The sequence below is a fragment of the Lissotriton helveticus genome, chromosome 1_1 (assembly GCF_964261635.1).
Source record: "Lissotriton helveticus chromosome 1_1, aLisHel1.1, whole genome shotgun sequence".
Taxonomy (NCBI): Eukaryota; Metazoa; Chordata; class Amphibia; order Caudata; family Salamandridae; genus Lissotriton; species Lissotriton helveticus.
The window spans coordinates 1799045673-1799059385 of NC_136057.1; the positions used below are offsets into that span (position 1 = coordinate 1799045673).

At 49.1% G+C, this 13713-nt stretch overlaps 1 protein-coding gene across 1 annotated transcript in view; it reads right to left on the minus strand.

Moving 5' to 3' along the window:
* The window catches only part of WBP11 (WW domain binding protein 11), a 142133-nt gene that overhangs the window by 65024 nt on the left and 63396 nt on the right, over nucleotides 1-13713 (minus strand). Inside the window, exons 4-6 of the mRNA XM_078640806.1 lie at nucleotides 13559-13652; nucleotides 3440-3636; nucleotides 3073-3206 (exon numbers count right to left, since the gene is read on the minus strand). Of these exons, the coding sequence (XP_078496932.1) occupies nucleotides 3073-3206; nucleotides 3440-3636; nucleotides 13559-13652 (425 nt within the window). The remainder of the gene's footprint in view (nucleotides 1-3072; nucleotides 3207-3439; nucleotides 3637-13558; nucleotides 13653-13713) is intronic.

Consider the following 13713-nt stretch of genomic DNA (forward strand, 5'->3'; position numbering starts at 1 on the left):
CCAATTCTCCTTAATGTTTTTAATAGCTTGCCAACAGCGGCTATGCCGGCCACAAGGGCAACTAGTACTATCGTCCCAATTTTTAAAAAGGGAGATAGGACAGAACAAGCTAACTACCGTCCGATCTCCCTTTTGGATAATACCCTAAAGATTTTGGGACGTATAATTTATAATAGAGTACTTGAATGGACTGAAAACACAGACTTCCTGGATCCATGTCAGATGGGGTTCCGGAGTGGGGTAGGAACAGTGGAGCAATGCTTGAATTTAAAACTAATAATTGATAAGTATAGCATTGCTCGATTATCTCCTACCTACCTTGCTTTTATGGATCTTTCATCCACCTTTGATTTAGTGAACAGATCCAAACTCTGGACAAACCTATTAAATAATGGTTTAGACGAAACTCTTGTCAGGTTCCTTGCCTATCTCCACACTAACCTGAAAGCACGGGTCAGAATCGGGATGGGTGGCGAAGTCTCAGGAGCCATTGACATAGGCAGGGGGGTGAGACAGGGGTGCGTTTTAGCACCCCTGTTGTTCATTATTTATATCAATGGCCTATCCAATTGCCTGAAAAAAGTCACTACGGATGTTCCAATAATCTTAGGGAAACCATTACCAGTGCTTTTATATGCAGATGTCTACTTGTACATAGCTTTGTTCATTTTATGGAGGGTCTAGATTTGCGGGTCAATTAAAAAAAATCTTTTATTATGTCTTGCGGTCCCGGGAAAAGGAACATACCATACAGATAGGTACAGACAAACTTGAATCTGTTCCTATATTTCCTTACTTAGGGTTGGTTTTCGCTGCGAACGGCTCGTGGAGTGGGCATTTGGCCCACGCCACGAGCAAGTTCTCGAAAGCCACCAATTCTGTTTTGAGTCTTCCCTGCCCAAAGAAAATTGGCGCCACTAAAGCAATTTTAAATTTTTTTAGATTACAGTGCTCACCTGTTGCCTCATAGGGAGCGGAGGTTTGGGGGTCGAGAAGCATCCACTGCAGTCAACGGGAGGAAAGCCGTTTCTGCAGGAAAATACTGGGCGCTCCGATCTCATCCTCTGATTATATTTGCCATAGCGAATTAAATCTTCCATATATAAGTGACTTCATTAGAGCCAGACCAGCACTCTTCTGGATTACAGTCTGGAGGAATAACGCTGCCGTCCTTACACAAAACATTATAAAAGACTGCTTAAACTGTGATCATGGGATGGCGATTCCATGGCTCTCAGAAGTTCGCAAAACACTGAGTGCAGTGGACAGAGGCAATTTATTTACTGATCCTTCTATAATTGAACCTAAGGACAATGCTGAGGTTAAAAATGCACTGTATGTACTTTATAATACTGAACGGATAGGAAGAGAATCCCAGAAATCAACTGTTGCAAAATATCTAGGGAATGAATTGTGTAGACAACCTCTCCCGCCCTATCTCTCCCTACCTATGACTAGTTGGGAGAGATCACTTTTGTTTCGTCTAAGAGCGGGTAAGGTGAAATTTTTGTTGTCTTTTCCATTGGGGCATCGACATAGCACTGATTTTAATCCGTGCCCCTGTGATGGTGTCAGTTCACAGGATGATTCTTTGTAAATTTTATCTTAGATATATTAAATGGTTTTTAACTCCCTATTTTAAGAAACACAGAACACTCTTACTCAATGAGTCCTACAGAATGTTGGTTTCCCTGGATTCTGATGAACTAATTTTCCGCACCAGCACTTTTCTGAGACCGATTACACGAGTGCGCAAAATGATGAAAAATCCCTGAAATTAGAAATTAGTTTTACTGGAGCTAAATTGTTTGGAATTTTAAGCCATGATATTTTTAAATTATATAAAATTCTCTGTATGAATGTATATTGTAATGATTTGTTGTTTTCATCTGCGGTACTTTTATGAATTTTATGAAATTCAAATAAAGGTCTTTTGAACTTGAACATGAATTTGGACAATGGATAATTCTATATGCATAGTGATCCCAGCCACTGTACAATCAAAAACAAATACTTAAAAGGGACTCGCTATGGGAAGCATGCCTCGAGGAGGACACAATGGGGATTTTAATGAGCCCCATTCTGCATGGCCCAAGTCAAAAACAGAAAGTGATATGAAGAGACTAGAGTGAACACCATGCTAACAGCACCAAATTTTAATCTGAGTTGAGTCACTAGTTTTAAACATGTTCTGAGCCAAACAAAACAGTGAGACAGTCTATCTATTAAGCACAATGCACTCTAGGGCATGAATCCACTGTGAGATCAATAACTGCAAATTGCTGTACAAACCAGTCATGCATGTTTCCCTATTTGCCACCAATAAACAGTAGTTACCTCCGAGGTCAGCAATATGCAACCCCAATTTCCAGGAACTTTACTTCCTACCAAAGGAAAGACTAATCCAGACAAAGTGCAGTTAACAAAAGCAGATCACCAAATCTGCCCAAATAACACATGCACAGATTTATAATAAAATAACATCACACTCTTATCTACTGAATTTGGTATCCGCATGGCTGATCGAGGTACATATTATTTTCTTCACTTCTTTACTGTTAGGAAAAGAACACTTTCTGTAGGTAAAGGAGATTCTACCCATGCCAGCATTTTCCCTATGCATTCCTCCACAGTAGCGCTACTTCACGTTTCATAGCCACATGCATTACAAGAGTATACATAGCTTTTATTTTTTAACTTTTTACCCTCAATTAATATAAATCATACGTTCCTAAATTGTACCAACTTCAAACGTGAAGACATACTTTGCAATAACTTACATGCATGAGTAACACAGGCAATCTTTATTGGATATTGCTATTTATTCAAAAAGAAGACAGCTTGTGCATAGAAGAAATTTCCATCTAATCATCACATTTCACACACGGTCAGGATAAACTCACCGAGTGTGTACTATGGCACAACCTCACCTACCTCAGACTAGATGGATTCTCAATACCACGGTCTCATCTGCCTCATACCCTGGGACACAACTGAGCTCCCTGTACTACTGCTTGGGACTACACAGATACCAGGGGAAGACTGATATGTCCAAACTTTAGAGACTCTTACCCATACGCCGATGTCTTCTTTAGGATGGAGGGCGGCTGTGCTCCCGGCAAAGGAATGTCTTGGATTAGGATGTTGGAAGGAGCGTGAGGCATGTCAGGCAGCGGTATGGTCTCCACTTCCACATGTTGGGCATTCTGGGAGAAGAAAAAAAACAACAAAGATATCAGAAGACACTTGCAGTAGCAAAGCGAAATTAACCCCCAAGGTGGAGGTGTGGAAAGCCAACAAGGAGAGAAAAGGGAAATTCACATGGATGGAGAGGGGTGGGGCTAGGAACGTGGGTGGTTGTAGATGTTAGAAGATTGAATTAGCAAGACATTGCGAAAGGCAGAGAGTAAGCGCTCCGCTTCCGGCATCTCACACCCACCTTGACAGCATCGAAGTACTGGCTGAGTGTTGACCTCTTTTGCTCATACTCCAGCTCCAGCTTGCGCAGCTCCTTGTATATGTCAGGGTTCTCCTTCTCATAGAGGCGCAGGATGCGCTCAAATGTTTCCCGCAGCTTCTTCCGTTTGTCCTTTAAGACTTTTTCATTCAGCTGTGGCTGCTGTACAGGGTTAAATTCTGCAACGAGTAAGAAGATGAAAGATACCAACAAGGAAACCCTTGAGAAGCGCAAATTGAGTGGAGGGCAAAAATCCGACCGCCTTTCCCAATTTCTGGTATTATTATTTTTTTTTTTTAAACATTTTATTGAACAAAAGCAGAGGTGGTATCAAGCAGTCAATCACAAAAAAACATACTTGACATAGAGTACGTAAGTTACAGCAATGGATCGCCAGCGCGATTTCGAGGGGAACCAGATCTAGCCAATGACATTTCAGTAGAGGGGGAAGTACACAGTTCACCTCTGTAGACGTTCCATTGCCCCCATTTTTTATCCCAGACACCAGGGCAACCCCTGATCTTATAGACCGTTTTTTCTGACAACATACACACATCCATAGCAGCAACCCATCTGATCAAAAGCGGTTTAGCTGGTGAGCCCCATTGCATTGCTATTTCCCTTTTCAGTAAGAGGAAGCCCAGAGCTGCCCACTGTTGCTCCAGTGCAGTTAGATCTGTGGGGTCCCATATATTGAGGAGTCCGCACCTAGGAGTCAGGGGGACGGGCTTCCCCAGAGCATCGGTCATTTTGCGAACAGCTCGCTCCCATAGGTCTTGGATCACTGGGCATTCCCAGAGAACGTGGTAGAAAGTACCAATCAGACCGCAGTTACGGAGACAGAGGTCAGATGTGCGTCTACCAATCTTGGCTAGTAGGGGGCAGACATGTATGTTGTGTGTAATATCTTTAATTGTATGAGTCGGAATCTATGGTTGATAGCTGATTCGCGCGGGGACATCAGCGCCGCTTGCCAGTCTGTCTCGTCTAAGTCTCCGATGTCGCCCTGCCATTTGTCTCGTAAGAGTTGGAAGGCGTTGGGCATGTTATTACATAATTTGCGGTAAGTGTGCGATATTGCTTTGGCATGGAGGGGTTCCGATAAGAGTCTATCCTCGAGGGGTGAGGATTGTGGAAGAGAAGAAAGATCAGGGACGTTGGCAAGTATAGCGTGTTTGATTTGGAGATAGCGGAAAGCCTCAGATTGCGCCAAGTCGTGTGTCTTCTGGAGTTCCTCGAATGTCAGCAGTTTACCCTTGTGAAGCATGTCACCTAAAGTGGAGATGCCAATCGTGTCCCATCTGTCAAAACCCTGATAGTGGCAGAGAGAGCCCAGTTTATGTGAGGCCCACAGTGGGGTGGATAGCGTGAGAGTGTTGGCCCACCCAAGCCGTTTGTTAGCTCGGTGCCAAATCGTGATTGTGTGGGACATCGGGCCTATATATCGGGCTCGAGAGTGCTTACCATATAAGGCTTCTAGATAGCCCCCGCGGCCGGTCTGGTACCGCTCTAGGTGAAAAGCCGGGTTCGTGGGTGAACCGTAGATCCATGTGTTAGTGGCGGTCAGTTGGGTAGCCCAATAGTAAAGTCGGATGTGCGGCAGGGCAATACCTCTGTCGTACCACCCCTGTGTAAGTGAGAGGAGAGCAATACGGGGAGAACCGCCGTCCCAAAGAAGGAGTCGGAGGTCTCCTTCGAGCGTGTTAAAATAAGAATCGGCTTTGGGAAATGGACAGTTCTGTAAGGCATATAAGAATCGAGGGAGTGCTAGCATTTTAAAGAGGGCTGCTCTGCCGGGGGGAGTGATCTCCAATGAGAAATGTCATCACGAAGTCTTTGTAGTGGGCCTTTAAGGTTGCGATCGTAGAATATACTTGGGTCTGGAGTGACAAAAATTCCGAGGTATTTGAATCCCTCCTGGGCCAGTTCAATCGAGTAGCCCCGTGGGAGGGGAGGTGGTGGGCCGTGTAGTATGTATAGTGTCGATTTGGACCAATTAATGGAAAAACCTGAGTACTTGCCAAAGTTGGTGATGACGTGTAATAGACTATTTTTTTTTTTTTTTTTAAAACCTTTATTTGAGCAAGCAAGAAAGTACAAGGATGGGCCTACAACCACACGGGCCGGCCGCTAAAAAGGAGTAGACACATATCATATATGCCCGCAGAGGTAACAGTCAATCAACAATGCAATACTCCACATCATATACAGGACAAAAACAGATTTTATGTATATAAAAGAACAGACACACAAAAAAGGCGAAAGTGTATCACTGAAGGTCAGCTCAAGGGACGCAAGGGGGGGACAGCAACGGAAGTGCAGTAGCAAAATTCTAAGCACTAAGGAGCTCGGGGGGGGGGGGGAGGGGCAAGAGGTCAGTAAAAAGGGGGGGGGGGAGCCGGAAACACCAGCTCAGCCCCTATATGAAGGTTCCGAGAACGCTAGCCTAAGGAGACAGGGTAATCTCGATAGTATCCACAAGGGGAGGAGTACAAATGTCGCCACGGTATTCGTTCCATTGACCCCACACCTTCACCCATGCCCTGGGTCTGCCCCTGGCCACATAGACAGTTTTCTCACGAAACATGGACCAATCCATGTTATCCTCCCATTTCGAGAGGTCAGGGGGCCCCCCAGAGTTGTGCAATATCTCGCTTCGCAACCATATAGCCCAGGGTGGCCCATCTAGTCTGTGCCACCGAATAGTCAGTGGGCTCCCAAACATTCAAAAGACAGCGACGAGGTTCCGGACGCAAGGACACCCCTGTCACCACAGCCATCAGATCAAGCACAGCCACCCAATAAGCAGCCACCATCGGGCACTCCCAAAGAATATGCAGGAAAGTAGCACGCAAACCACATCCACGCTTACACAATCCATCGGAGGAAAAGCCCATCACCACCAGTCGCGGTCCCGTCACGTACACCCGATGAAGGATCTTCAATTGGACCAGACGGAGACGAGCCGGAATAGCCACCTCCTTCGGGGAGGAGAGGGCCGATTGCCAATCCTCATCATCAAGTTCTAACCCATCGCCCATCCACATTTCCCGAAGTCGGGCCAATAAGTCAGTCCGATTGTTAATCAACTTTTTATAAATCAGGGAGATAGTGCTATCAGGAAGATGTTCGTCAAGGATACGGTCCTCAAGGGGGGAAGAGTCAGGCGGAATCTCACCAGGAGCAAATACCGAAGCCAAAGCGTGCCTGACCTGTAAATAACGAAAGAATTCCCGACCACTCAGGCCATAGTCAGCCTGGAGGGCCTGAAACGGTCGCACAGAACCCCTAGAGTACACATCCCCCACCTTAGAAATCCCAATCAAGTCCCAACGGTCGAAACCCTTGGAAGACCGAAGACCGCCCAGACGTTCTGAAGCATAAAGCGGCGTCGCCAACGTCAAGCGATCCTCCCAGCCCAAGCTCACATTCGCGGCACGCCACACCGTCAAAGCAGTCAATGTAGGTCCCACAAGATGGCGCCCAGCGGAGCGAGAATAGAGCACTCTGTTAAAGTCACCTCCCGGAAGCTGAAGTCTATCCATCTCAAACGCCGGATTACGACCTGGCGAAAACATAGCGTGATTGATAGCGGACAGATGGGAAGCCCAGTAGTACCTCTTAATGTCGGGGAGCGCCATGCCCCCGTCATACCACGGGATGGAAAGTTTCGCGAGAGCAATGCGCGGTCGCCCATCCCAAATAAGCTGCCTCTGAAGGCTCTCAATCTCCCGAAAATAGGTCTTAGGGATAGGATCATAATAATTCTGGAGAGCGTAGAGAAACCGCGGCAGTGACATCATCTTAAACAGGGCCGCCCGACCCAGGGGAGACAAGGGAAGTTTGCGCCAACGGGCAACGTCCAAACGTAGCCTAAGCAACGGGGGAAGGAGATTACGATCAAAGCGAAGGGACGAGTCCAAGGTAACAAAAACCCCCAAGTATTTGAAGCCATCCCGGGCTACCTGAAGAGGAAGTCTACTCGGCAACGGAGGCAAGATACCAGATAAAACGTATACACAGGACTTAGTCCAGTTGATGACGAGGCCTGAGTTAGCGCCAAAGGACGCAAGAACGTCAAATAAAACAGATAAAGACTTGCGAGGGGAAGTAAGATACAAGAGGATGTCGTCCGCATAAAGCGAGACGCGGTCTTCGAAGTCCGGGGCCCAACGAATCCCTTTAAGGGACGGTTCCCACCGGAGCCAGGCCGCTAACGGTTCAAGAGCGAGCGCAAACAACAGCGGGGATAAGGGGCAACCCTGGCGGGTACCCCTGCCCAAGGAGAAGGGAGCCGACACTCTACCGTTTACTACAACTTGTGCCAGAGGTTCCGCGTACAACAACTTAATCCAGCTAATAAACTCGCACCCGAATCCGAATTTCTCAAGAGTCGCCCATAAATAGGGCCACTCCACAGTGTCAAAGGCCATGGAGGCATCCAGGGACGCCAAAATGGCCGGTTCAGTCAAAAGCCCCGCCCTCGCCAGCACGCCGTGAAGGCGTCGTAAATTCAAAGCAGTGTTGCGATGCGGGATAAAGCCAGACTGATCCGGATGGACCAAATCCCCGAGAACCGAAAGGAGACGGGTCGCCAAAAGTTTTGCCAAAACCTTGGGTTCAACATTTAATAGGGATATGGGTCTATATGAGGAACAGAGGTCACGTGGTTTACCCTCTTTGGGGATGACGACGATTGTCGCCAGACGCTGATCATAGGGAAGTATGTTCCGCTCACGAGATTCTAGAAACATGGCGCGAAGATACGGCGCCACCTTATCGGGGCGTAACTTGTACAACTCAATAGGCAAACCGTTCGGGCCCAATGCTTTGCCCGAACGGAGCGAACGGACTGCAGTAGCTATCTCATCATTCGTAAAAGGGGAGTCCAAAGCAATACGGTCCAAGTCGGTGACACAGGGCAAAGTGATATCACGCAGAAGAAGGCGGGAGTCAGCAACATCCCTCACAGACACGGGAGCATATACAACACGGAAATATTCCGCAAAACGATCAACAATGGCAGTCGGATCAATCACATTCTCACCACTCGCAGACTGAATCACGGGCACCACACGATTAACTCTTTCTTTCTTGTCCAACCACGCTAGGAGTTTGCCCGCCTTATCACCCACATCGTACAATCTGCCTTGTTGCTCACGAAACATCACCTTTGCAGCGTCAGTGACCAGAGATTTATATGCAAACTGTTTTAGACCCAGGGCATGGAGTTTCTCAGGCGTGACACCAGACTCCAACTCGTCCTCCAAAGCAGAGATCTCCCCCTCAAGGTCCACCACCTCCCTCCTCCCAGCCTTCTTAGCTTCAACAATCAAGGAAAGGGCCTGTCCACGAATCACAGTTTTAAAGGCTTCCCACAGGGTCACAGCCGAAGAGACCGACCCCTCGTTTTCCAGGAAATATGCATCCATGGACTTGAGCAAGAGGGTACGAGTCTCAGGGGAGGAAAGATACCAAGGGTTAATGGTAGCCACTCGGCCCGCCGCCTCTACCCCAACCTCGAAACGAAGCCAGAGCGGCGAGTGGTCAGAAATACCCCTTGGCAAATGCAAAATCTCACGAACCGCCGACGACTGGGCCGCGGGCATCAGGAAATAATCCAGCCGAGACAGACTGCCATGAGCCCCAGAATGGAAAGTGTATTGGAGCTGAGTGGGATGCAACAGTCGCCAGCAGTCCACAAGGCCAAAGGTATCTAGAAACCCACCCAACCACTGCTGAGCCTGCGGGGTATCCCTAGGGGGATGGCGATCGTGAAGACCGGAAAGCACCGAATTAAAATCACCGGCCAGGAAGAGAGTACTATCAGGGAGATCTAACAAAACACGGCCCAAATCAGTAAAAGTAGAAGTCTGCAAACCCGGGGGAACATAAACATTGAAGAGAGATAGGGTGCGGCCTTCATATCTACCCACCAAGACAGTGTATCTCTCACGGTCATCTTGAATCACCTCATCAATCGCCAGGGGGAGGGAGGTTCGAACAAGAATACCCACACCCCTAGATCCGGAGGTAAACCCCGAGTGCGCCACAAGGCGGTAGCCCCATCTATTCATTGCATAACAAACATTACCAATCAAATGGGTTTCTTGCATGAAAACAATGTCCGGTGACAAACGTCGTATACATTTCAAGACCACACTGCGCTTAATACGATCTCCCAGGCCGTTAACGTTCCAGGAAACGAATTTCAACCCTCTACCCCCCATCCCATCCGCCCGAGCCAAGACCCCTCGTCCATGAGCTAGACATCAGAAACAGCAGCAAACACAGGAGCAATTCGCCTTGAAAACAACACACAGAAAAAAAAAACTTCCCAACCCCCCTCCCCCAAACTGAAGAGAAACACCCCCCACCCTGCACCCCTGCAAAAAGCTAAAGAGCCACCCCAACCTGCAGTGTGCCTGTCGCCCAAGAACCCCTATTCTACACAAAGACCCCGGAGGAGGAAAGGTCTCCGTTCCACCCTCCCCCTGACCTCAGCAAGAACAAAAAATAACAAACGAAAGACAAAATAATCACAATGTAGAGGAACGCCGGCCAACACTCCTGAAAATGTATTCAAAATAAGACATGAGAGCCGAACAGTTAGATCTCCACACCACCTTCGGCACCACCAGGGTGAGCGGCGGATTCAGTCTCAGGAGGACGGTCAGGCAAGGAGTCCAACCAGTCATTAACAGCATCTGGTCGATCAAAGAAAAGGGTACGCTCATTGTATTCGACCCGAAGTCTGGTGGGAAAGAGCATTGCATAGCGTAGGCCCCGATCCCGAAGACGTTTCTTGGCACCACGAAACTCCATACGTTGTCTCTGAACCTGTCGGGAAAAGTCCGGGTAAAAGTTCACCGTAGCATTCTCAAAGGCCACCGGGCCCTTCACCCGCGAGGCCTGCAGGATAGCGTCCCGGTCTCTATAATGAAAAAGCTTCGCTACAATGGGTCTCGGCGGGGCTCCCGGCTTGACTTTGCCCCCTGGAACACGATGTGCGCGTTCCACCGTGAAAAATTTTGTAAGACCAGAAGGGGCAAGATGGTTCAAGACCAGATCCTCAACCAGGAGATCCACCGAGTGGGGTTCAGGGTTCTCCGGTACACCAACCAGGCGAACATTGCAGCGACGTGCCCTATTTTCAAAATCCTCCAGGCGTCGGGTCATGAAGTCGTTCACCCGACGGAGATTACCGACCTCTGTCTGGAGCTCCGAGACGTCCTTCGTGAGGCTAGACGATTTAATATCCAATGATTGTACCCTCTCATTCGTCTTGCCGAGATCAGCACGAATCAGATTCACCTCAATAGCCACGGTGTCAAGTTTATGGGCCAAGGCCTCGTACTGTAGGCCGATGGATTCCCTCACACCCGAGATGGCGCCCATGATGTCCTGTAGGGAGGGCTCCGCCGACTCTTCCAAAACTCGTTCGGACGCTGTACTGGAACCAGGCAGGGCAGCTCCGGGGGACCCCTTAGAATGGGTATAGCGGTCCATGACATTTGATTGAACTGGAGCTCCGCGCAGAGGTGTTTTCGTCTTGCGCGTCTCTCTGTCCCCTCTGCCCGCCATTTTGAAGATGAGTCACAGGACAAGCCACCAGGGTCGACGGGCTCGACACCCAAAGTACAGGATCAAAAGTACACTAAAAAAGGGGGCACAACTCGGGTAGAGGTCGCCAAGCCAGCAAATAGGTCACATGAAAGCCCAACAGCCGATCTGCCTCCAAGTCTCAGCCGCAGCACGATATTCACACCCGTGGCCCAAGTCGGAACAGAATCGAAACCGAAACTTAGGAAGGGGGGACCCACAAGGCCAGATCTCCTGCCGTTGTTGTTCAATTCCAGGACGGCTACAGAACCGCATCCCGTCCCGGGCGCACCTCAAGGGCGGAGCCCAAAAGTTCAGATCACCATATCTCAGGAATACGAGATCCAAATCAATTTCTGAAAAGTGCCAGGGTAATCAGCCAAACGTCCTCCACACAAATTCTTGCAAGAAATCAGGATTCAGCCAGGATAAAATGCCGGGAGTGGCGAGGGTCCGGAGAGCGCTGTGCTCAAGCGGCCATCTCGGATGCCCGCCAAGCTCCTCCTCCTGTAATAGACTATTGATAGAGGATTTGGGGGAGGAGACGTATACGAGGATGTCGTCCGCATAGAGTGAGATCTTATCGATCGTGTCATCGTTCCATTGGAGGCCGCGGATGGAGTTGTCAGTCCTGACCCAGTGGGCCAAAGGTTCGAGAGTGAGTGCGAACAGCAGAGGGGATAGTGGGCAACCCTGCCTCGTACCTCTGTGTAGGGGAAAGCGCCTGGATGTATGTCCATTAACATAGACTTGACCCCAAAGATCAGTGTAAAGCAATCGGATCCACTGGATGAATTTTGGACCAAAGCCATAGCGATGTAGGACCGCAAAGAGGTACGACCATTCTATAGAATCGAAGGCAAGTGTAGCATCGAGGGAGAGAATGGCTGCGTCTTCCCGGAGGTGCGGCATTCTACTCATCACGTTATGAACCCGTCGGAGGTTGAGTGCCGTATTCCGGCCTGGCAGGAAGCCGGATTGATCTTCGTGGATCAAGGCGGGGAGGACCGCCATGAGCCTGGTAGCGAGGAGCTTCGCCAGGACCTTCGCCTCAGAGTTAATGAGGGAGATCGGTCGGTAGGAGCCGCAAACGTTAGTTGGTTTATGAGGTTTACGGATGACCACTATTGACGCTAATCGTTGGTCGAGGGGCAGGCATCCAACCTCACGGCTCTCCTCGAACATCGCCTTGAGGTGTGGGAGGATCTCGCCTGCCATGCGTTTTAGGAACTCAATAGGGACACCGTTGGGGCCCATGGCTTTACCTGATTGAACGGCAAACAAGGCATTTCCAACCTCCTCCGAGGTGAGGTCTGCCTCCAATTCCTGCACTTCAGAGTCGGAAAAAGAGTGGGAAGTCTCATCTCGTCGAGGAGCAGTCTAGACTCTTCGGCGCTATATAGGGCTTTGGCCGTGTAGATTTTCTCAAAGTGGGCGGCGAAGGCCTCTGCTATGTCACCTGGGTCCGTGATCTGGGACTTGCCCGGTATGGTCAATTCTGGGATCCATCGGGACCCCTGGTCTCGTTTTTCCAGCCATGCCAGCATTTTACCTGCCCTGTCTCCCAGTTCGTAGCCCCGGTGGCGAGTTTTCAGGAGCTTAGCCTGTGCCTTTTCAGAGGCCAGCGCCTTATATTCCATTTGTTTCGCGCGGAGACGATCCGCTGTCACGTCCGTGGGATTTGCGTTGTGGAGTGATTCTAGGTCGGTCAGGTCTGTTTCTACCTGGGACAGGTGTTCGCTTTGCTTGCGGATGTAACCGGTTTTCAAGGATAGTGCCCTACCCTTGAGTACCGCCTTATAGGCCTCCCATACAGTTACGGCGGATTTCACCGAGCCGACATTTTCCGCAAAGTAGTATTCTGTGTGTTTTAGTAAGTCGTCTTTTATGTCAGGGATTTTTAGGATCCAGGGTGTTATGATGATAGGGCCGCAGGGTCTCTGCCGGTGATGCGTGAATTCTACTGTGAGTGGGGAGTGATCTGAGATTCCCCTGGGGAGCCCTTTAGGGTGGCGAAAGAACTCTAGGTCAGTGGTTGGTGAGAATAGATAGTCTATACGAGAGCTGCTGTTGTGAGCGTTGGAATAGTGTGTGAAATAGGAAATAGTCGGGTGAGATGAACGCCATAGGTCCTCAAGCCCCATTGTTTGTGCGAAGTCATATAGGTCAGAACCCGGTCGGTGTGACGGCCGCTGGGGGTGCCGGTCTTGGGCATCATTCATTGTCATGTTGAAGTCGCCCCCAATGATTAGAGGTCCCTGCGGGAGGTCTAACATTATCCGTTGCAGGGCCTGCAACGCGGTCGTGCCTAGGGCTGGAGGGATGTAGACTGAGATGACATTTAGCGGTTTGCCTTCCCAGTTGGCCTCTAATACTGCGACACGACCCAGAGGGTCAGCCCATGTCTTTGTACATCAATTTCTAGTATTATTAACAAAAGGCACTTGAGATACCTGTTCACTTCACCAAAATATATCAGTGTTTTTCCCCTTTGCTCACCCATCTCATCTAGCTTCTCCATGTCCCGAATGATTTGCTTGGGGTCCTTCATCTTGAGCACTGCTGCACGTACCATCATGCGCTGCTTCTTGTTCTGTGGGAAGGAGAAAGCTATAACATAGGAACTAAGGACAGCAGACTTTTTCAGACACCTT